At 41.5% G+C, this 23,294-nt stretch overlaps 1 protein-coding gene across 2 annotated transcripts in view; it reads left to right on the top strand.

Annotated features, from left to right (window-relative positions):
* Window positions 1-23,294, top strand: part of MAP3K5 (mitogen-activated protein kinase kinase kinase 5) — a 236,836-nt gene that overhangs the window by 176,465 nt on the left and 37,077 nt on the right. For both annotated transcript variants that reach the window (XM_055391191.2, XM_019030003.4), the window contains exons 17-22: window positions 3,159-3,286; window positions 4,190-4,326; window positions 6,060-6,165; window positions 12,056-12,213; window positions 15,455-15,632; window positions 16,389-16,409. In XM_055391191.2, the coding sequence (XP_055247166.1) occupies window positions 3,159-3,286; window positions 4,190-4,326; window positions 6,060-6,165; window positions 12,056-12,213; window positions 15,455-15,632; window positions 16,389-16,409 (728 nt within the window). The remainder of the gene's footprint in view (window positions 1-3,158; window positions 3,287-4,189; window positions 4,327-6,059; window positions 6,166-12,055; window positions 12,214-15,454; window positions 15,633-16,388; window positions 16,410-23,294) is intronic.

The following is a 23,294-nucleotide window of genomic DNA, read 5'->3' as shown; positions in this document are numbered from 1 at the left end:
ACCTATGGATTAATAGTTTTGTCAAAACCAAAATATGTAAGTATCTCTGATTATCTAGGCCATTTCTTCTTTCCCTTATTACAGGTAATTGAGAAGAAATATGATTTTCTTATAATTCTCATAGATAAGAATAATTTGTTGATGTGAACAAAGTATAATACCATCCTTGTTTAATGCTTCGCACTTACACTTAGTGAAAATGCTGGGTGTTTGTAATATTTTTTTATATTGGAGAAGAGTACTTGTCCTTAGCTAGGTTGGATTCTGACTATTTTTGCAAATTTTGAGCTATCTCCTTAGTTTAAGTAATGAGGTAAGGATATTGCTTCTCCAGGGTCTTAAGTTTAAGCATTGATGTTTTGATTTTCAGTAGAGAATCAGGAGGTGGGAGTCTTTTGATTAATAATTAACTGAGGGCCCGGTATGGTGGTTCGTGCCTGTAATCTCAGCACTTTGGGAGGCTGAGGCTGGCGGATCACTTGAGCTCAGGAGTTTGAGACTAGCCTGGACAACATGGTAAAACAAAAAATACAAAAATTAGCTGGGCATGGTGGTGCATGCCTGTAGTCACAGCTACTCGGGAGGCTGAAATAGGAGCATTGCTTGAGCCTGGGAGGCTGAGGGTGCAGTGAGCTGTAATCGTGCCACTGCATTCCAGCCTGGGTGACAGAGAGAGACCTTGTCTCAAATCATCATCATCACCATCATCATCATCATCATCATCATCATCATCATTGAGTTAGTTGATTGTTTCAGATTTTTCTTTATCTCTTAACTCTGTAGAATACAGAGGCACAGTATTTTCCACTAATCCATATCAAGAGCAGTTATAAGCCAGGTTTGTTGGCTCACAGCTGTAATCCCAGCCCTTTGGGAGGCTGAGGTGGGGAGAGGTGATCTGTGGTCAGGAGTTCGAGACTAGCCTGGCCAACATGGTGAAACTCCATCTCTACTAAAAATGCAAAAATTAGCCAGGCATGGTGGCAGGTGCCTGTAATCCCAGCTACTTGGGAGGCTGAGGCAGGAGAATCACTTGAACTCGGGAGGCAGAGGTTTCAGTGAGCTGAGATCATGGCATTGCACCCCAGCCTGGGCGACAAGAGTGAAACTCCATCTCAAAAAAAAAAAAAAAAAAAAAAAGAGGAACAGGTATGAACCAACATCAAAGTGTTTTAACCCTCATGGAAGAAGCAACTTGTAAATACCCTTATAGTTGAGAGTCATTACCTAAGTATCTTATTGGTAACACTGTATGTTGATATTTCTGGTGTTATCTCACTCAAGCAATTATCAAAATGTTGTTGCTATCTCTAACTGGTATACTATTAAAGTGCTCATTTTAATACGTGCCCTTCATAGTTCCTAAAGCAATTCTAAAGAAAAAAAGAATAATCGATCTAAAATACAAGTCTTTTGTTATTGTTATTGCTGTTGGCTGCTTTCTGGAAATATTACACAGATAATAAAAATTAATTTAAATTAAATGAATTTAAATGTTTATAAACTAATTGCTTTAGCTAAAGCACTTACTTTAAAAAGCGTATTGAAAATAGCATTATTCAGTATTAACCAATAGATTTGTCAGTGTAAGATCTAAGGATTTCCTACATGTAGGACTGAAGCAAGTGTGAGACACCAGGTTTGCACTAATGTGAATTATTAGTGTATTTCACACCTGTAGCCTCCATTATAGAAGATATATGTATATTCAATTTAGATTATATATAGATCTATCTCGAGGAATTGCTTTGAGTCTGTATTTATTGTTGCTGACACCCTACAATATTTAGCTTCTTAAGTAAAATTTGAGGCTACTGATTTGGACTGAGCTCCTGCACTAGGCTCCAACAGACCAGCCTGTGGAACCATGCTAGGGTTCCACATCACCAAACCAAAACTAAGCAGTTTACTTGTAAGATCTGACCTTCTGAAAAATCAGGAGAGAGATGATAGCCAAATTCTCCAACAGGCCAGTTTTTAAAAAACAAAAACAAAACAGAGTCACAGGGACTGATCAAAAGGCACCCAGCCAACCTGAGCTGGCATGAAAAGAAGTCCCCTCTGCTTTAGTTAGGTTAGTTCAGGGAAGTAACCTGAACTAACCTAATGTTAACCACTTGGTTTTTGCTCTATGTTGTTTTTGTTCCTGCTCAAGCTACCTTAGGAAAGAAAACCCACTGTTTTGCCATGCCCAGTGGACCTCCTATTTTGATTGGATACTGCCTGGCTCATGAATCATGAATAAAAGCCAATTTGATTTTTAAAACTCAATTTGCTGAAATTATGTTCTTTGGCAAGCTGTACAATAATTACATTAGGGCTACATTAAATTCAGGGTGGTTAAGAGTCTATAAAGCTTTACAGTACTTCCAATAATCATCAAAAGTGTTGTTCTGTTCCAGAAATATAAAATAACTTTCATAATTTGAATCAGCAACATATATCAAGTACATAATTTTGAAGTCACACTTTCAATGTGGAGGCTTCATGAGGATTAGGTAAAAATCATGATATAATAGAATTAGTGGATACAGTAAGGTGAAGATTTTGACGCAAGGGGCTCAAAGAGATTTGACATATGAGTGGTTTTATGTTTGCTATTGAAGAATTGACGGGCCTTTCAGGAAGTTCTGGAATGTACATTATGCAAGTTTTGTCTTCCTGGGCAAGAGTCTCCTGATTAATAGTAAATTGTAATAGTAAAGTTTTATAGTCAATAATAAAGTTGTGTTGATGAGGCCAGTGGGATAGAAAGTCATGTTAATGTGTTAACATGGAGAGTAAACTGTGCGGACGATTTCCATTCTCCTGGGTTTGAATCTTAGCTCTGTCACTTAATAGCTTTGGGATCTTGAGCAAGTCAGTCATCCTCTCTGTGAATCAGTTTCCTCATCTGTAAAATGGGCATACCAATACTACCTTCTCATGGAAATGAATTAATGTATACAACTGTCTTAGTACCTGACACATTTCCCCTCAGATCCTACCACACCTTCAACCTCATAGAATTTACCATAGGAGAAATAAAGGCCTTAAATTGTTGTTTTGGTTTTACATATGGACATATATTTGGCTGACATTTTCCATTTGTATTGTTTAAATTTATACAGTAAAGTCTGGCTACATAATTAACTCATTGACAATTGCATGTCTTTTAGATACTCTCAGCCCCTGCATGAAGAAATAGCATTGCATAAACACCTGAAGCACAAAAATATTGTCCAGTATCTGGGCTCTTTCAGTGAGAATGGTTTCATTAAAATCTTCATGGAGCAGGTCCCTGGAGGTAAGAGATATTTCTTTCTTTAAAAAGTGTGAATGTTTAGAGCCTCGAAGGGGAGTAAAATTGAATGGGATTTACTAGAGTCCAGGTCTTAATCTGTCTAAACTGAAAGAAAAATTGGACATGTGACATTACCTCCAGTTTGTTAGGAGATGTCAACCATAAATGATGAGATTTAGAAAATATCCTAATGTATAGAGTTTATTCCAGTGCAAAGCTTGACGATAGCCACCCAGGAAACACAGACTCCAAAAGAATGGGCCAGTGTTCCAAAGTGAGGAAGTTCATGTTTCACTTATATAAGCTGAAGACTAACAGGGTGGCAACATCTTCTACCTAAAGTCATTACATTTAAGTGGTTACAGCTTGCTGTATTCCAAGGCACATTATTTTAATGTTCCATAAGGAGGGGCAATGGTCTCAGGGGATCTTTTCTTTGGCACCATTCAGTCTTCTCCAATCATTTACAGGACAAAAATGCGGAAAAGATTTAGCCTATAATCGCAGAATCAGAAGTTACAACTGAATGCTATATGACTCGGGCCACAGAGTCACATTCCTTAAATAATAAGGCTCAAATAATTTAAAGTTCTAGAAGCTTTACATGTAAATTATGTAATTTCACAGAGACAATACATAAATATGGGAACCATTTCAGTATCCTATCATCATGACTTGAATTAAAGTTGGCAATTGACATTGGCCTTTTACTTAGACATATTTGATTACAAGCATCTTTAGAGTAGGGATATTTGCAAATTCATGTTTGAGCCCGATATCCAGTATAGCTCCTGGGCCACTGTGAAGAACCAATGACTGTTAGCTTAAATTACTGTTACATTATCAATACACTTTAAAGAGCTCATTTGAATGAGGATTTATTTACTATTTATCGCTACTTTACAGGAAGTCTTTCTGCTCTCCTTCGTTCCAAATGGGGTCCATTAAAAGACAATGAGCAAACAATTGGCTTTTATACAAAGCAAATACTGGAAGGATTAAAATATCTCCATGACAATCAGATAGTTCACCGGGACATAAAGGTGAGGTACACCAGCATTCATTTTCATGAGTTCTTTCTTTGCTGGGTTATTATTTTACTTGGAAAAGTCATATTGTGTTATGAGTATTAATTTAGAATGGTGAATAAGTAAATCTTAGAAACAGCAGAAATATAAAATATCGTTCAACCCTGAATCAGTTATTTATGTTCATGTCTTAACGCTTCTGCTCAAGGAACACACTGCTTAACTGCGTTCAGCCAACAAGATTGTGCTCCCACCACACAATGTTTCCTAGGAGCTCTGTGGTGTGGGATGCAGCTGTCAAAAGTTAAACAGGAGATGGCCCCTGGTCCTGAGGAGTTTATAGGCTGGTTAATCTTTGTATCCTTGCCCATAGTAGCTACTCAGTAAATACTTATTGAATCAATGGATGAATGATTAGAAGAAAAAAAATTCCTCTTTTCTCACAAGTATCACATATTCATTGATTTAACTATAATTATAAGGTATAGATTCTCTAAAATAAGCTAAAATAATAACTTTACATTCTCTTTTTAAAAAGAAAATTCAGAACTAATACTTTTTTACAAAGTCTGGACTGTTGAAAATAAGTTAATATTAGTACCCTAAAATCAACCAAAAAGCCCATTTATCTATCACGTCCCTACATATTCCAGGAAAAGAAGTAAAGAAACATAGAAAAGAAAGTAAGGTAACTGGAAAGTTATGAAAATCGTAATTTAATTATACATACATCATTATATATCTGTAAATAGCAACAAGCTCTAACCAATTAGGAATCATATTTGATCTTGTGATCTGAGTAGCAGATTATGAAGAACTTATAACCACCCAATGAGTTCATGTTAGCCACTGACCAGATAGAGCTGATTTCTCAAGATGTAAGAATTGCAATTGAGAAAGAGTTTAATACACATAGAGATGGCCAAATAAAATATTGGATTTTATAATTATTCAGATCAGCTTCTCCAAAAATTTAGAGGCTAGGGTTTTTCAAAGATAGTTTGGTGAGCAGGGGGCTAGGGTCTGGATGGTTGGGGATGTAACTATAGGGGTGTGGAAAATGGTTCTTGTGTGTTGAGTCCATTTCTGGGTGGGGGCCACAGGACTGGTTGAGTCCAGTGTCACAGGTCTGGGTGATGCCATCTGATATTCAGAAATGGAGAAGCCTGTAAAGCCATCTCAAAAGGCCAGTCTTCGGTTCTACAATAGTGATGTCAATTATAGGAACAATTGGGGAAGTTGCAAATCTTGCGACCCCCAGAATAATGGGCTGATAATCATTTGACTGTGCCTACATCTTAGCGGACTTTAGGCCCCTCTCATCCTCCTAACCTGGTGGCCTTTCATTAGTTTTACAAAGATGGTTTAGTTTTGGGGAAGGGCTATTATCAACTAAACTATAAATTAAATTTCTCCAAGTGAGCTTGGTCTACACCCTGGAATGACCAAGGGCAGTTTGGAAATTTAAGGCAAGATGGTGGTGGTTAGATCAGATCTCTTTTACTGTCATAATTTTCTCACTGTTGTAATTTTTGCAAAGGCGGTTGGTTTCAAACTGATAATATGTAAACAAAAAATAGTGTCAAGAATGCACTATTGAGATAAACTATTAATGAAGAATACAGAATTAATATCGTTGGTAGCTGTAAGGACACCTTTTTTTTTTTTTTAAATTGGACTTACCAAGTCAACAACAGACAGTATCTGAAGAAAGATAACAATTGTGATTAAAGTCCTCTGTTCTCTAGGGTGACAATGTGTTGATTAATACCTACAGTGGTGTTCTCAAGATCTCTGACTTCGGGACATCAAAGAGGCTTGCTGGCATAAACCCCTGTACTGAAACTTTTACTGGTATGTTTTTGCAATGATGATACAGATCTTATGTAATTAAAGAAATAATTGCTGAGTTTGAGCACAATGTGAGAGAGAAATTCAGTTGGTGTTCTCACACACAGTAATGTTGGTATCTTTTCTCTTTTCTTTCTTTTCTTTCTTTTTTTTTTTTGAGACAGGGTCTTGCCCTGTCACCTAGGCTGGAATGCAGTGGTGTGATCACCTATCACTGCAGCCTCAAACTCCCAGGCTCAAGCAATCCTCCCACCTCAGCCTCCTGAGTAGCTGGGACTACAGGCATGCGCCACCACACCCAGCTAATTTTTTTGTATTTTTGATGGAGACAAGGTTTCACCATGTTGACCAGGCTGGTCTCAAACTCCTGGGCTCAAGCGATATACCTGTGGCCTCCAAAAGTGTTGGGATTACAGGCGTGAGCCACTGCGCCTGGCCAATGTTGGTATCTTTTGATGCTCACTGAAAAATGTGTTACAGAATTTGATTTGGCACTTTTCTCTTCCTGTATTTATATGACTTGCTTAGTTAGTCTCCTGCTTAATGCCACTGAAGATTTTTTTTTTTTTTAATTCTCAACTTGTTACTTATTTTTCTTTTCATGTAATTACTTCTTTCCTGGTTGGCCTACAATAACTCTAGCAAGATTTTTTTTTTTTTTAATTAAACATTTCCTTGGCCCAACCTCTCTGTGATTCTTACTCATACCCTAATCACTTCCCATTTGGACGATGAATTCCCTCTGTTACTGTTTACTCTCTGTGGTTGACTCCCCTACTCCACAATATAAATAACCCTAGGATTTCAATTCAGAAGAGGAAGTGACTCACCGACTCAGAAGAAGGGAGGGAGACAGCTTTCCTGAGAAAGTAGGCAACGCAGCCACTGAGCTGCCTCTGGTGCAAAGTACTGGGAGGGTGGAGACCAAGTGATTTCCAAAAAGGTAACAGTAGCCAAGAGGAAGCTCAGACTCAAGAGATTCATGACTGCCCAACAGTTATAGGGAGGGTGTGTGAGATTTCAAACCTGATCTCCATTTAGTTCTTATCACTCCATCATGCTGATTCTCATGAAGTGTTAAGTTCTTCTTATAGAGAGAAATTTAGCAGGAAAAAAAAAAGGTGGGGGGAAGGGAAGAGAAAAAGATCATGAATAATCTTTGGTCTAATATGAAGCAACATGGCCCCATCTCAATTCTGTGAGGTAGGTGGGAGTACCTCCATTTTGTAGATGAGGAAATTACCTGGGAGAGAAGTGACATTGCAGTCAGAAGTCACAGCAGTGTGTACCGGATAGAACTCAGACTGGTTTTTTGTTTTTGTTTTTTTTTTTGAGACTGGGTCTTGCTATGTTGCCCAGGCTGGTCTTGAACTCCTGGGTTTAAGCAGTCCACCCACCCCACTCTCCTAAGTATCTAGGATGTCATGCCTGGCAAAACTTTTTTTTTGTTTTTGTTTTTTCTTTTAAGATGGGGTCTCGCTCTGTAACCCAGGCTGAAGTACAGTGGTGTAATCTCTGCTCACTGTGACCTCCCCTACCCCAGGCTCAAGTGATTCTCCTACCTCAGCCTCCCTAGTAGCTGGGACCATAGGCACGCACCTCCATGCCTGGCTCATTTTTTGTGTTTTTGGTAGAGACAGGGTTTCACCATGTTGCCCAGGCTGGTCTCAAACTCCTGACCTCAAGTGATCCACCTGCCTTGGACTCCCAAATTGCTGGGATTACATGTGCGAACCCCCACCCCTAGCCAGAACTCAGATTTTGTATCTACTGTTTGCTCTTTGCTTTTACCTTCTGGCTCTCGTCCATCTTTCTCTCTACCTTCCTGCAGGAGGAGAGAGAGACATTCTGTGTAAGTTTTTTCCCTAGAGCATTCAGTCAGCAATACCCCTGGCCCAGCTCCCACCTCAGGGCAATGGATATTTTAAGGTACAGAATTAAACACATTTTGAGTATATTTTTTTGAAAAAACTAAATTCTGACCTATTAATAACTTCAAATGTCTTTACATTTCTTTCCTCATACTCTTAACTTGGCAAGCAGCAGTTTCAGTGCTGTCAAGACTCAGTAACTTCTGAGAGGAAAATCCCTGGTTTCACACACTTTGTGGGACAGGATGTTGACACAGTATCTTCTGCTACTAATCTGGGGAACATCTTTTTTGTAAAATCTCCAAAGGAATTGTAGGAAAGCAGTCCTCACAGAGCCCTTTGCTTGGACCTCTTCCACTGGTGTCACGTAAGAGTGACGTGTGTCACTAACATGCATAGATCTGTCCCCAGCACCGGTCCCGAGGGCCCTGTACATCGTAGGCTTCAAACATGAACTTGGTGGTCACCAAGTCCCAGGTGCTTAGTCCCAGGTGCTCAGTCAATAAATTGGTCTGTATCACCTTTTGGTGATTTTGATGAGGGAAAAGGCAGCAGTGATCACCATTTATGGAGCATGCTTACTGTATTACCTCGCTCTGCACTAAGTGCTTTACATATGTTGTTTTATTGAAATTCATACATCAGCCTTAATCATTAGGTATCATTATCCCAGTTTGTGGTGAGAAAATGAAGGTTCAAAGAGGTTGAATAACTTGCCCAAGGTCACAAAGCTAGTTAGTAATAGAGCTGAGACTCAAGCAAGACTTAACAGGCCAAAGGGAATTAATTATCTTCTCCCAAACCTGTCCCCGGCACACTCTTCTGTCTCAGTTGGCAGCCACTCCCGACATTGTTATCCAGGGAGCTTCTCTTTTCTCACACTCCAACCCAGTCCATCCACGAAGCCTTCAAAACATGTCCAACATTGGGCCGGTTCTCACCACCTCTGCTGCTGCCACTCTCATCGCTCACCTGCATTTTCGGTGGCTTCCCCAACTGTGCTCCTGCTTCACTTTTGCCCCCTACTGTCTACTCTCAGCACTGCAGCCAGAGTGATCCCTCTGAAACATAAACCAAGTCCTATTGCTCAGAGCCCTCAGTGGCTTTCTTTTTTTTTTGTTCAGAGTAAACAAATGTCAGAACCCTCATAGTGGGGGACGAGGCTCTGACCTGATTCGGAATCTGTTCCCTTTCAGACCCTATTTCCTACTCTTCTTCTGTTATTTACTCAGAGCCAGAAACGTGGACCTTCCTGCATTTCCTCCATGACAGCAGGCAGGGTCCCATCACAGGGCCTTTGCACAGGCTTTTCCTCCTGCCGCTACCCCAGCTGTCTGCATGGGTAACTTTCTTACCTTCTTCCAGTCTCAACGCAGATGTCACCTCTGCAGTGAGACCAACCATGAACACCCTATTTACCATGGCAGCCTTCCTGCTGATCCTCTTCACTCGGGTTTATATTTTTTTGGTCATAACATGTCACTTTCTAACATGCTGTATAATTTACTTACTGTGCTGATAATTTATCATCTGGCTTCTACTGCAAAAACATAAGTCCAGGTATTTCTGTCTGTTTTCTCCTCTGCTGTGTTCTAAGTGCCTAGAACAGTACCTGGCCCATAGTAGGCCCTCAATGTGGATCTGTTAAATGAATGAATGAATGAATGAAATGTGACATTAGAGTTTAATTAACCACTAAGCTGTACCACCTCCCTGGGTAGTTGCAGCAGCAAAGAAATTCTACCATAGATATTTCAAAGCAATTTTTGAAGAAAACTTTAGAATGCAGATACGTGAGGTATGAGTTTTAGAGCAAATACTCTCATTGATTTTACTTAAGCCAGTGTTCAAGTTGGCTCTCATCTTCATTATCCAGCTTTGTAAATTGCTTTGTTTAAAATATTATGTGTCATGTATTTGTGGAGTAAAAAGAGGAGCAGATAAGAACACATGACTCAACCTGTTTTTCTGGCACTTGCTCAGTGGGGGATAATTAAACACAATTGGCAGATTGTTATCTGACAAATCAAATATTGCATAATTTGTTGTTGACGTTACTTGAATTGTCTAATTTACGATGTTTAAAAATTTAAAATTTCCAAATTTTGATCCACTATAACTCCTACTTAGCTATTAGTACAACTTAAATTCTCTCATTAATTCTATTCTAGGCCCCGAGACAACAAAAGGGGGTGGTAGGCTTCGACGCATTTTCGAAAAGACCATTTGAGCTTATTTAAATCATACAAAATTATCACTTGGGGAAAAGCTACAAATGAAGAGAAATCATACCAATTTTGTAGTAAAGGTGGGCGAGCATCTTTGGGGAGCATGGTTGCCTTGTCTTTGGCCAGGTGAAAGGCTTTCTGAGAGCAGACATGTGCAGTTGTATGTTAGCGTGAACTACTGCTATGCAGTGATAAGGTCTGCAGGATAAACCTAGAAAGACTGCGATACATAACAAAAATGATACACTTTTATTTTTGTAAACAATAGTCCATTTCTCACCTATGATAGTGCTTTTCAGAGGAACAGTTTGCAGGAATTTTACACAATTGTTTTCACCTAAAACCATGCATGAGGCATTCCTAAAAGGTGTCATCTGTATTTATCAAAATGTCTGTCACTTTGGTTATGAATCAGAAAATCTGAAGCAGTTCTTTTGGCAAACACCTCATGATTTGAAGTAATTCAACATGGCATCTTGGATGAGTTCTTGTTTGCTGACTATATTATTTGTATATCAGAAGCAGGGTATGCGGTGATATGTTTCTATTCATGCTCCTGACTCATTGCTAGACTTTAGGAAACCACTTTATGGGGTATTTGAAGTTCAAATCCAGCCTCTCATTTGGGTTAATGAGGTAATTGTACTTAAATGTTTACCTGGGGTATACTAGGCCAGAAGCAGACTAAGGGCTTGTGGCCCCCTCCACTTAATTCTTTCCATTATACCACACTCTCCACCTCTCTGATTCCATGCAGGCTTAAAGCTCTTCCCTTTTTCATTGTATTCTTTTTGTTTGTTTGTTTTTTTGAGACAGAGTCTCACTCTGTTGCCCAGGCTGGAGTGCAGTGGCGTGATCTCGGCTCACTGCAACCTCCGCCTCCTGGGTTCAACTGATTCTCCTGCCTCAGCCTCCTGAGTAGCTGGGATTATAGGTGCCCGCCACCTATGCCTGGATAATTTTTGTATTTTTAGTAGAGACAGGGTTTCACCATGTTTGCCAGGCTGGTCTCAAACTCCTGACCTCGTGATCCGTCTGCCTTGGCCTCCCAAAGTGCTGGGATTACAGGCGTGAGCCACCACGCCCAGCCTTCACTTTATTCTTAGTCACTGTATCTGATTATGTGTCTATATGGATGGCTCATGGCCTGTCTTTGATCTCTTAAACCTGTTAGTCCATGGACCACAGACAGCAGCAGGAGTCATGTATATTTGGATTACAGAATAGGGCACACCAGAAATTTATTTGCATTAATTTTCACAATGGCTTTCAGAATCTTTATGCTGTCATGATTAAGAAATAAGAATGAAAACAGAAGAGTTAAAGCATTCAATTTAGGAACTGAAAAATAGAGATAGAGCTAAGGAAATGGATGAATGAACTATATTCTCTTCTGGAAAAGATTAGAAGTTTACATAATAACAGTCTTCATGCATTTCAAGAAATGTGTGCTGATGTTATTGTTCTCAAAAGACTAATTGTTAGAAGTTTCTAAGAGGCCCAATGAAATGATGCCTCACTTATACTCCACTGTCTAGGGAATAAGAGCGTACCTATTCATAACCAGATAATATGGGTAAAGTATTTTTATGTCACTGATGAAATCCATTATAAAAACTGCTATTTCCACTTTTATTAATAGCAGAGAAAACTGGAACTCACAAATGATATTAGGACTTGAATCATGTTTTTACAGTTGTCTCATTTCTGTTGAAAAATTCTGTTGAAAAACTGTCATTAGATACCCTTCTGTTTTATCTTTTTAAAATGGAAATGTGTTTGAATTGTTTCCAGGTACCCTCCAGTATATGGCACCAGAAATAATAGATAAAGGACCAAGAGGCTACGGAAAAGCAGCAGACATCTGGTCTCTGGGCTGTACAATCATTGAAATGGCCACAGGAAAACCCCCATTTTATGAACTGGGAGAACCACAAGCAGCTATGTTCAAGGTCACACTTCATTTCTCTTAAAAACAAATGGATAAAGCTTTTTATAGCTATTGGATGTTCTGTGTATGTGTGTCATATTTTTTTAGATAAAGGGTGCTAAGTAAACACAACTGAGAACACATTAAAGGTCAAGAACATTCTCTCTCAGTTAGAACCAGTGCTGGTGCCTCACACAGTGGATCTCTCTGTGCCTTAGTTTTCTCAGCTATGAAGTGAGATCCAATGTAACTTCCACTGACCACCTTTTAACAACGCAGTATAAATAACACATGACTATACTGAAGATGATTTAAGCCCTTTGGGAAACAGTCTGAAAATTTTCCGTGAAGGAAGATAGAAGAACTTTTTTTATAATCCATTTAGGAATTAAACCAAAATTAATAATTTCCTTTACTTCTCTACCATAATAGTTTGAAGGCTTCATTTTTTTAAAAAAAGAGCATAATTACCATTTTAAGTAAATCAGTCTTATTCTCATATACCTACTCCTCTAGCTTGTTAATTTGCCCATCAGTAACTCCTATGGGAGGAGGAAGAAGCCCCACCTTTTGCAGTAGGAGGTACCTGATAATAGAAATAGGCTCATGAGAGCACAAGTGCCAGCATTTTGAGATCTGGGGACTGAGCATGGCTATGACCTGCATCTTGAATCCCTGCAGTCCTCCGCTGCCAGACTGCCAGGCCAACAGGAAGTTTGAAATGGAAACATGCTTCCCAAGTAGTAAAACTCACACATCTGCTACTTTCTAAGGCAGAGGACTTAAAAAAAAATTATTTATTTATTTATTTATTTATTTTTTGTGCTCCCCCGTGGGATCCAAGGCAAAGGACTTTTTCTTTTCTTTTTTTTTCTTTTTTTCTTTCTTTCTTTCTTTCTTTTTTTGTGGAGACAGAGTCTCGATCTATCACCCAGGCTGGAGTGCAGTGGCGCGATCTCGGCTCACTGCAACCTCCGTCTCTTGAGTTCAAGCAATTCTCTTGCCTCAGCCTCCTGAGTAGCTGGGATTGCAGGCACACACCACCACACCCAGCTAATTTTTTATATTTTAGTACAGACGGGGTTTCACCATGCTGCCCAGGCTGGTCTCAAACTCCTGAGCTCAGGCCCTCCGCCTGCCTTGGCCTCCCAAAGTGTTAGGATTACCGGCATGAGCCACGCGTTTGGCTTGAGAGGACTTTTGATGGTAATTGTTATTCCAATCCCTGCTGCAGACCATGTTTCTAGCTCTTATTCCATCTGTGCATAGCCTCTTGTGAGGGGCCATGTGTTGTTACAGACCTTCTGCTTTTGTGCAAAGCTTGGCTTTATGCTTGAAGACAATCTGATAGGACACTGCTGGTATAAAAATGAGTAGTGTGACCAAACCTCAAAGAGCAATGACAGGTGCCAAGAGAGGTGCCTTTCTTGCCATGAGTGGATGTCTTTCTCTTCTTGGCCAGTCTTTCAGGTTTTCTCCAGTGTCTAGGACTTATCTGAAATGCTGCTTTATAATTCACGAATGCAATGATTATTATACCATGTGTTTTTTTGGTCACATTAGGCCAGTCTAAGCTGTGCACAGGAAGTTGCTATCTTAGAGAGATGACATGACATAGACTGTGGCACCAGTTTACAGTGTTTGAATCCAGGCTCCAACATGGTCAAGATATTTGAGACTTTGAGCAAATTATTTAACCTGCTCGTGCCTCAGTTTCCTCATCTATAAAATAAGGATAAAAATAGTACCTGTCGGCCAAGCGTGGTGGCTCACACCTATAATCCCAGCACTTTGGGAGGCTGAGGCGGGCAGATCACCTGAGGCCAGGAGTTCAAGACCAGCCTGGCCAACATGGTGAAACCTCATCTCTACTAAAAAAAAAAAAAAAATTAGGGGGGCACAGTGGCAGGCACCTGTAATCCCAGCTACTTGGGAGGCTGAGGCAGGAGAATCACTTGAACTGGGGAGATGGAGGTTGCAGTGAGTCAAGATCGCACCACTGCACTCCAACCTGGGCAAAAAATGAGACTCCATCTTAAAAAAAAAAAAAAGGTACCTGTATAATAAGAGCTTTTTGAGGAATGTATGAGGTAAAATGTACCAAGCACTTAGAACTGTGTCTGACACATGGTATAGGCTATATAATTCTTACAAATAATTATATATTGTTTATATTACAATGAAGTTACATAAGCTGTATAAGAACAAAAGGATTTCCTTTGAAAATTTGCTCTGTACTAAAAAATGAAAATACCATTAATTTTTTTTAGAATAGCAATAATAAGAAGTAAATTCTAATTGTTATAAAAATATTGTTTGTTTAATTTTAAAGTGCTTTTAAATATCTCTTTTAATGCAGGTGATTTGAGACAGGGAAGATATTCACAAATCATGTAATAGGGAAAAGAACATAGGCTTTAATCCGAACAATTCAGGTTCAAATCCCAGATCTCCCTTTTCTTAGCCATGTTACCTCATCCTTTCTAAGCCTTATTTTCCTCATTGGTGTAACAAGGAAAATATTTAATCCGCTGGATTGTTGGAAGGATTTGATGAGATCTGTAAGTGCAGAAACCCCAGCACAATGCCCAGCACTTAGCTACTGTGAGCAACGCAGTGGTCTCAGCTCGGTGGCTGAGCACGGTGGCTCGTGGCTGAAATCCCAGCACTCTGGGAGGCCGAGGTGGGTGGATTGCTTGAGCCCAGGAGTTTGGACCAGCCTGTACAACATGGCAAAACCCCGTCTCTACAAAAAGTACAAAAAATTAGCCAGGCGTGGTGGCATATGCCTGTAGTCCGAGCTACCTCAGGAGGCTGAGGTGAAAGACTCGCTTGAGCCTGGGAGGTCGAGACTGCAGTGAGCTGAGATTGCACCACTCTGCACTCCAGCCTGGGTGACAGAGTGAGAACCTGTCTCAAAAAAAAAAAAAAAAAAAAAGAAAGAAAGAAAAATAAAGATCCTTTTTGTGTGCCAGTGTACCAATACGTTCTAAAGCTTTGAAGGACTAAATTATTACTTCCTAGTGCTGCCTACTGTCTTCAACTAATTATTCTGCCTGTGCCATTGGTAAAGGTACCAAGGCACTCTGTCGATCTTCTATAACCTGCAGCAAACACATCTTATCTCCCTTTGAGAAAAGCCGTAAGTTTGTTGTATGATAAGGGATCTTGTTGCATTGGGGGTTCCAGTTATGGAAGCTGGAGTTCAGGTGCTGAGATGTTCACTCAGAAGGCACATTGCACTTTTTATATTTATGTCTTAGGTAGGAATGTTTAAAGTCCACCCTGAGATCCCAGAGTCCATGTCTGCAGAGGCCAAGGCATTCATACTGAAATGTTTTGAACCAGATCCTGACAAGAGAGCCTGTGCTAACGACTTGCTTGTTGATGAGTTTTTAAAAGTTTCAAGCAAAAAGAAAAAGACACAACCTAAGCTTTCAGGTATGTGGTTGCATTGAAGAGGATATAGTCTGAGTCCTTCAATCCTAAGCTTTTAACATGGAAGAATTTTCCGGAAGTAAACTAACCTGTTTGCAGATATCACTGGAAATTGGTATAAATATTAGCACAGTGTTCTCAGGCATTTGGTTCCAGTATCAGGGAGCTGTATTCCATCAATTTCACAAGTGCTGGGACCTCATACATAATAGTCTTCAATCACATAGTAGGTAGTTAATATGTCACCATCTATATCACTCTAACATCGTGGATACTAAGGTTCAAGTGTAAGAGGGGTTAAATTTAGCCTTTTAGAGCTGAAACCCCAGATTACCACAAATGGGCCTACAGAGCCATTATAGAGCTGTTGGATTTCCAAGCCCTGTAGGTAATAGTTTCTTTTAAGGCAGTAGAAAATACCTGTTGCCTCTTAGGGTATATACTTCTGAATAATTACACCCAAAAAAAGGCAAGAAGGAAAAAGAAAGAGAGAAAAGATTGCCAGCTATAAATAAAACAGTAGTGCAAAAATATAAGTACATTATATTTTTGCAATAATTGTCTATAACTCAGAAAAAAAAAGTAAAGGTTCCAATTGTTCTTAGCGTTTTTTGGTGTTTATATTGGAGGAGAATGGGCAGATTGAATGTTTGGAAAGGACATTGACCCCATTTCAGGCATTCACTTTTTGTTGATTTCTCAGTTTAACAACAAACCCAGCACGTGCTTATTCATGGCTGTTTGCTTTTCTTTCCACAGCTCTTTCAGCTGGATCAAATGGTGAGTTTGTTTTTACTTTGCCCATTGAGCTGAGACCTGGTGTCTCGTGTGATAAACTCCAGACTTCCCATCAAGTAGCCTCATGCTCTGCTCCTGGCTTACATGGGGGGAAAGGAGGGTGCGGTACTAGATACTATAAGGATGTGTGCAGCTGCAAGCCTGGCTGGGCTTATTCCTTTGGAAATCCTTCATCTTTCTCTTTCATGAGTGGGGATGGCTTAAATTTTTTCTCCCTAAAAGCAAGATGGTGACTGTGTTTTTGACAGCTTCAATTTGAGTGAAGTAAATGCTTCTTTATCTAGGAGCCAGTTGACTACCTAATGTATTTCTTGTGGAAAATGTAAATGCCAGATACCTTCCTCTGTCATCTTTGGGGTGATACATTCTATTTTTAGTGGCCAGGAGTTATTGTGCCTTTGTTTTCTAACGTTGGCTTTTGCGGATCATAACTAGGAAGGTAGAGAAAGTAGATTTGCTCTAAGAAGATCCATTAAAGCATTTCGAAGAATAATAAAGAAATGAACATGAGGCTGGGCGTGGTGGTTCACGCCTATAGTCTTAGCACTTTGGGAGGCCAAGGTGGTCAGATTGCTTGAGCTCAGGAATTCGATACCAGCCTGGGCAATATGGTGAGACCCCATCTCTACTAAAAATACAGAAAAATAGCTGGGTGCGGTGGTGCATGCCTATGGTCCCAGCTACTTGGGAGGCTGAGGTGGGAGGATCGCTTGAGACTGGGGTGGTGGAGGTTGTAGTGAGCCGTGATTATACCACTGCACTCCAGCCTGGGTGACAGAGCGAGACCCTGTCTCAAAAAAAAAAAAAAAAATTAACAGCATGGTGTTGGATTTTCCTAAGTTGGATGTGTGGTTGATCAAACAGTTCAAGGGGCTTAATGTTCATTGTGCATGGGTTCTGCAGGCCAAGGGCAGGTTATTGCAGGTTCCTCTGATGCCCCAAAGCCAGTCAGCCCAGAGTAGAGGCCTGTTAATTGGGGTTTCCTGGGTACAGCCTCTCTACTTTTTCTTCTTCCATTTCTTCCATTCTGAGAATCTGGGGAAGCTCAGAAGAAGACAGGCATACCCTTGTACCTCTTTTCTCCACAGACAGCCTGGGCTCCGGAAGGCAGCCTTGCATTGTCACAAAGTCGGCCCTGCAGCGCTTGGCAACCTTCTGACCAGCCTGCTTCTGGTGTCCTAAAATGGGCACTGACTTCAGAATTACACAGAAGTGGGTTCTGATCCCACTGACCCACTTTCTAAATATGGGACATGCATATTTCTTCTGTCATTCGGTGCTGGTAACATTACCTACTTCACAGATTTGGTTCTGAGAATAAAATAAAATAATATCCTAAAAGAGCCTTGGAGCCGTGCCTGGAAGTTTAATCCATGATTGTTTTATCCCTTCCACATGGCTTGGTTTTTGTTCGCAGGAAATAGTTTCCCATCACACACACGCATTTAACTTCTGTGAACTCAACTATACACACTTGGCAAGAGCGTGCATGTACGAGAGAGAGAGAGAGATCATTTAAGTGGACAGTTCTACGTCTTCTCAGTGACTGTGTACCTTGGAGTGAGCGTGAGATGGAAGGTGTAAACCTGCTGAACTCTAGTCAGTCAGGTTCCCACTGCCCTTTCGCCCTTCTTGCCCACATGTGGACTTGGGCCTAGAAAAAGTGGCAGTCCCCAATTCCCTGCATGATTAAACTGTTCAGACTCTCAGCTAAAACAATATCATTACATGGATGATGTGCCTCCTCCCTCTCCTTCCTAGGAGAGCAGGACAGATGTGCTAACCAAATTAGGAGCTAAAATCCACGCCCCCCCCCCCCTTTTTTTTTTGAGACGGAGTCCTAGGCTGGAGCGCAGTGGCATGATCTCAGCTCACTGCAACCTCTGCCTCCCAGGCTCAAGCGATCCTCCCACCTCACCGTCCTGAGTAGCTGGGACTGTAGGTGCCCACTACCACGCCCAGCTAATTTTTGTATTTTTAGTAAAGACGGGGTTTCGCCATGTTGGCCAGGCTGGTCTGGAACTCCTGGCCTCAAGTGATCTACCACCTCGGCCTCCCAAAGTGCTGGGATTACATGTGCCACCATGCCTTGCCTAAAATCCCATTTGATTGTTCCCAGGTATTATAGGAAATGGCATGCCTCATGTTAATTGAAACAATGACCTATTAGCTGGTCTTACTCTCCTTCTAGATGAGTACAAGATACAGGCCTCTTCCTTCCCCAGGTACTTTCTATAGGCCATATATGTGTTTCTGTCCAGAGCACAGGCCCACCTCTCAATGTTCTCTATCTCCCATAACTGCACTTGGCTTCCCCTCAAGAGGGGAGTAAGAGGGTGGTGACAATGAGACCCCCTTCCCCTTTAGAGAGAGACATGACTTGTCTCATCCTGACTGCTCTTCCGTGGCCACACACAGACCCAGAGATTTAAGTAATTCATATTAGCTTAAATATTAATTGTACCGTTATGGTGTGCACAGGAAATGTGCTAGGCCCTGAATGTATAAGGATGATAAAGACAGAGTTCCTGATTTTAAAGAGCCATTGACCTTATAGGAGAAAAACACTGGAAAAAATCATCTCCACCATAGTATAGTTTAGTCTGTGCAGAGGAGTCAAAAGGGAGAGACAGTGACTGAAGTCAGTCTGAGAATGCTGTTTCAAGGCAGACTTTCCAGTGAGGTGCACCTGATGAGTAAGGACAAATATGAACTTAACAGGTGGATGGGGAGTGGAGATCCAGGTGAGGCGACTTCTCGCATGAGTTAATGCCAGGATGTGTGAAACTTTACTGTGTGTTAAGGGAGGCTTGCTGGCTCAGCAGCACTGGTGCTTAAAGTAAAAGGGGAGGGATGATGCTGGAGTGGGGAGCAGGCTCAGATCCCAAAGGGCTCCTTATGAAATGATAAGGAATCAGCGAGGAGGGTTGGGGAGCCGGGGAAAATTTTTATCTGAAATAATATTATAGACCAGCACTGGACCTATGATTCTACAGTAAGAGAAATGTCATTTATCTGCCCTGTCCAATACATTAGCCACTAGTCATATGTGGCTATTAGACACTAAACATGGCTACCATGGCTGAGGCACTGAATTTTTATTATTTAAATGTCAGTGTTAATAACCATATGTGGGTAGTAGCGACCATATTGGACAGTGAAGCTATTGATGGATCATTCCGATAGCTGTGTGAGGATGGTTTATTTAGTAAGATTTATTCCATAACATTTTTAATCCTCTGCTATGCACTTGGCACTAGAATGTAGGCACGAGGCACTAGGAATATAGCTGTGCCTCAGTTGGTCCCAGATCATGCCTGCATGGATCTCTTGCAATGCTTGTTAAAAATTAAGATGCCTGGCCCTTCTCAGAATCTGGAGGTGCAAGCTGGAATTCTGTACTTTTAAGTAAACCCAGATGATTCTTGTCATCACTGCAGTGTGAGAACCACTATTCTATGTTTGGCCAGTTGGAGACTGGAGGCAGGATGGCCAGTTAGGAGACTCTGTGTTGTGGCCAGACTGTTTCTAAACTGTCTAGGAGAAGGAGAACCATAAAGATCCCTAGTGATCATGAATAGCTGTTAGGATCTGAGGCCACCCTCACAGCAATGGAAGGGATTTAGAAAATCCCTGTTTTCCGAAAGCAGGAATGTATCTAATTCCTTAAAGGTCGCACTGTCTCCCTTCCATAGATGGGAGCTCCCAGCAATCTGGAGTCCATAGGGTTGCCAGTCACCCCTCCTGACTCCAGCCTACTCCTGGCCTCTTGGTAAAGCTATCTCTTAGGGGATATGGGGCTCACACCCCTTCCCATCAGCCCCTGAAATAAGGCAATGAGAATCATCTCCTTAGAGACACACCTTTGACATGTCCTATCCTCAGAGAGGTTCATTTAGTCTCTTTTAGACTCTTCGTGGTCAGCCCCATAGAGGAGGGCTTCTTAATACCTGGCAAGATATCAGCAGTAAGGCTGCCCATGACTGGAAATTCCTGCCAGGCTCCTCTCTTGCAGCCTGGGGTCCCAATCACTCATGTGTATGAGCTGATGTTTGAGGAACTTGTAACCTCTGTGATATCTGGAAACTGTCACCATGCTCCCCTGGAAATAGTTATACTTGAGCTTCTTCCCATTTACAGTGACACAGAAAGGCACTACGCATTCTCACTTGCCTGGAAATCGTCATAACTTAAGAAGGTAGAAATCTCAGGCGTGGATTTGATCATATTTCCACCACAAACGTATAAAGCAAACTGTCTCAGCACCACCTGTCTCGCTCTTTCCACCCCTTACAATAGAGAAAACATCCATTTTCCTACAGAAGGCCAATCCCTCACAGATGAGTTCTGGCTCCTGTGGGGCCCCCGTGACTCCTCCAGCTTCTGCCTCTCCCAGTGAGTTCCATATACACATGCTCTAGTGTCTTTTGTCCTAAACCCGTCCTTCCCCTGATCTACAAATGGCCTCCCTGGCTGACACCACCACCATTTTTTTGCCCCCCATCACAGCTTCCCGTCTTGAAGTACAGTGTCTCCAGATCTCCACCTCTTCCTTCCCACCCATGTAGCGTCTCCCCTTCCACGCGATCACTGGGCCTGCTCTGGCCAAGGTCTAATGAGATCTCTTTAGCCAAATCCAACAAGTGCCTTTCTCAACCTACTCAACTTCTCAGTGGCTCTCAGCCTGGATGACTGTTCTCTCTTACTTTCGCCCTCTCCTGTGTGGGCTTCCATGACACCCCATTTTCTCTGTTTTCCTCCAATCTCATGGCTGCTCCTTGTCATTCTCCTTGGCTGCCTGTTCATCCCCTTCTTTTCCTCTAAATATTGGCTTTCTTAAGGGCCGGGTCTATGCTGTCTTTTTATCTTTCCCCAAATTATGTCATCCTTTACTTTAAATACCATCTCCAGCCAGTAGGCTACTGAGGTTCTATCTGGCCCAGTCTTCTGAGCTCCAGACTCATATCCAATTGCTTCTTTTTTTTTTTTTAGATGGAGTCTTGCCGGCGGCTGGAGTGCAGTGGCATGATCTTGGCTCACTGCAACTTCCGCCTCCTGGGTTCAAGCAATTCTCCTGCCTCAGCCTCCTGAGTAGCTGTCACTACAGGCACACACCACCATGTCAGGCTAATTTTTGTATTTTTAGTAGAAGCGAGGTTTCACCATGTTGGCCAGGTGTCTCGAACTCCCAACATCAGATAATCCGCCTGCCTCAGCCTCCCAAAGTGCTGGGATTACAGCCGTGAGCCACCGCGCCCAGCCGCCCAATTGCCGTCTTCATTTTTCAAACTGAACTGTCAACACCCCTTATCCACTAAAAAGAACTTTCCTTTTTGGCCTGTATTATTTCTCATCTTAGAATATAAGTACGATATGCATCCATTCAGTTTCTTAGGCCAGAATTCTACTTTGGGGTCATTTTTGATTCTTCCTTTTCACACCCTTCACTCCAGTCCATCAGCAACTCCTGCTGGCTACCTGACATATAGTAGATGATCCACAACTGTATGTTGGATGAATGAATGCATGTGCCTAACAGAGAAGGGGACTCAATCTAGAATCAGGTTCACTCATTTAAAATCAAGCAGGCCGGGTGCAGTGGCTCACACCTGTAATCCCAGAACTTTGAGAGGCCGAAGCCGGTGGATTACTTGATGTCAGGAGTTTGAGACCAGCCTGGGCGACATGGCGAAACCCTATACAAAAATTAGCCAGGCGTGGTGGCACATGCCTGTAATCCCAGCTACTTGGGAGGCTGAGGCAGGAAAATCACTTGAACCTAGGAGGCGGAGGTTGTAGTGAGCCAAGATCATGCCACTGCACTCCAGCCTGAGCAAAATAGTGTGACTCTGTCTCAAAAATAAAATAAAATCAAACCGAGGAGGGAATCAGGGCTCTGCACATAGAACATGCAGAATATCTGTAAGTCCTTTTATTTCCTTAACGAGCCATAGTGACAGGCACTCGGTTCCATCCTTAAGCATATACAGTTTTACCTCATTAGGCCTCCTTTTAGGCAGTTGGTAGTCACAGCAACGTTAAAATTCACAGGTGTGACACAAGTCCTCTCATTACTGGATAATCAAACCACATGATATGACCAAAAAGCCAAAATACAGGATAATTCAAGTCCTTACTCCTTCTCTTCTTTAGATACACATACATTTACTACACACACACACACACACACACACACACACACACACACACACAGACACACACACACAAACACGGAAACACACGATAGGAATCCCTCATCTTGTACTGTTCTAGTCTAGTCTGTACTAGTCTCTTTACTCCCAAGAAACAACAATTTTGTCTTTGAAATATGAATGATGCACACCTCCGTTTCTGAGTGTGGCATGCATCTCATAAAAATGGGCTGGTGAAGAAACTCACCAAGTCTCAAGGATCAGCAGTGAGTTCCACTGCAGGGCTTGTATCCCTTCTTGTAAAGAGATCGGCTACTCAGTCAAGCCAAGAGATCTTCAGCTGTGTTCTTCCATCAGCAACATTTAACTTTAGGGACTTGACATCTCATAGCAGTGAAACTCTTTCTCCCAAGCAGCTATTTTTTTCTGTTCTAAAGTCTGTTCCCCCCAAATAGCAAGATGTTGACTCTAAAGTGAAACAAGGCACACTATAGACCTTGACCTTCCCCAGGAATGACTCAAAAGCAGTTCGGTGTTTGGGCCCCCCTTCAAACCTTTCTTCTCTCAGACAACCTTACTATTACCAGCAAGGAAGAGGTCACCCATTTCCTTTCTGCTGTAGCAGCACTGCCCAAAATATGGTCCGTGAAATGCTAGGCCCATGAGCTGCTCCAGAATATGTGGAAACAATACATGCCAGGCATTTCCCCTGCCA

This window comes from Gorilla gorilla, chromosome 5 (genome assembly GCF_029281585.2).
Source record: "Gorilla gorilla gorilla isolate KB3781 chromosome 5, NHGRI_mGorGor1-v2.1_pri, whole genome shotgun sequence".
In the NCBI taxonomy this organism is placed as follows: Eukaryota; Metazoa; Chordata; class Mammalia; order Primates; family Hominidae; genus Gorilla; species Gorilla gorilla.
The sequence above is the reverse complement of the archived record's forward strand: the minus strand, read 5'-3'. Positions and strand labels throughout refer to the sequence as shown.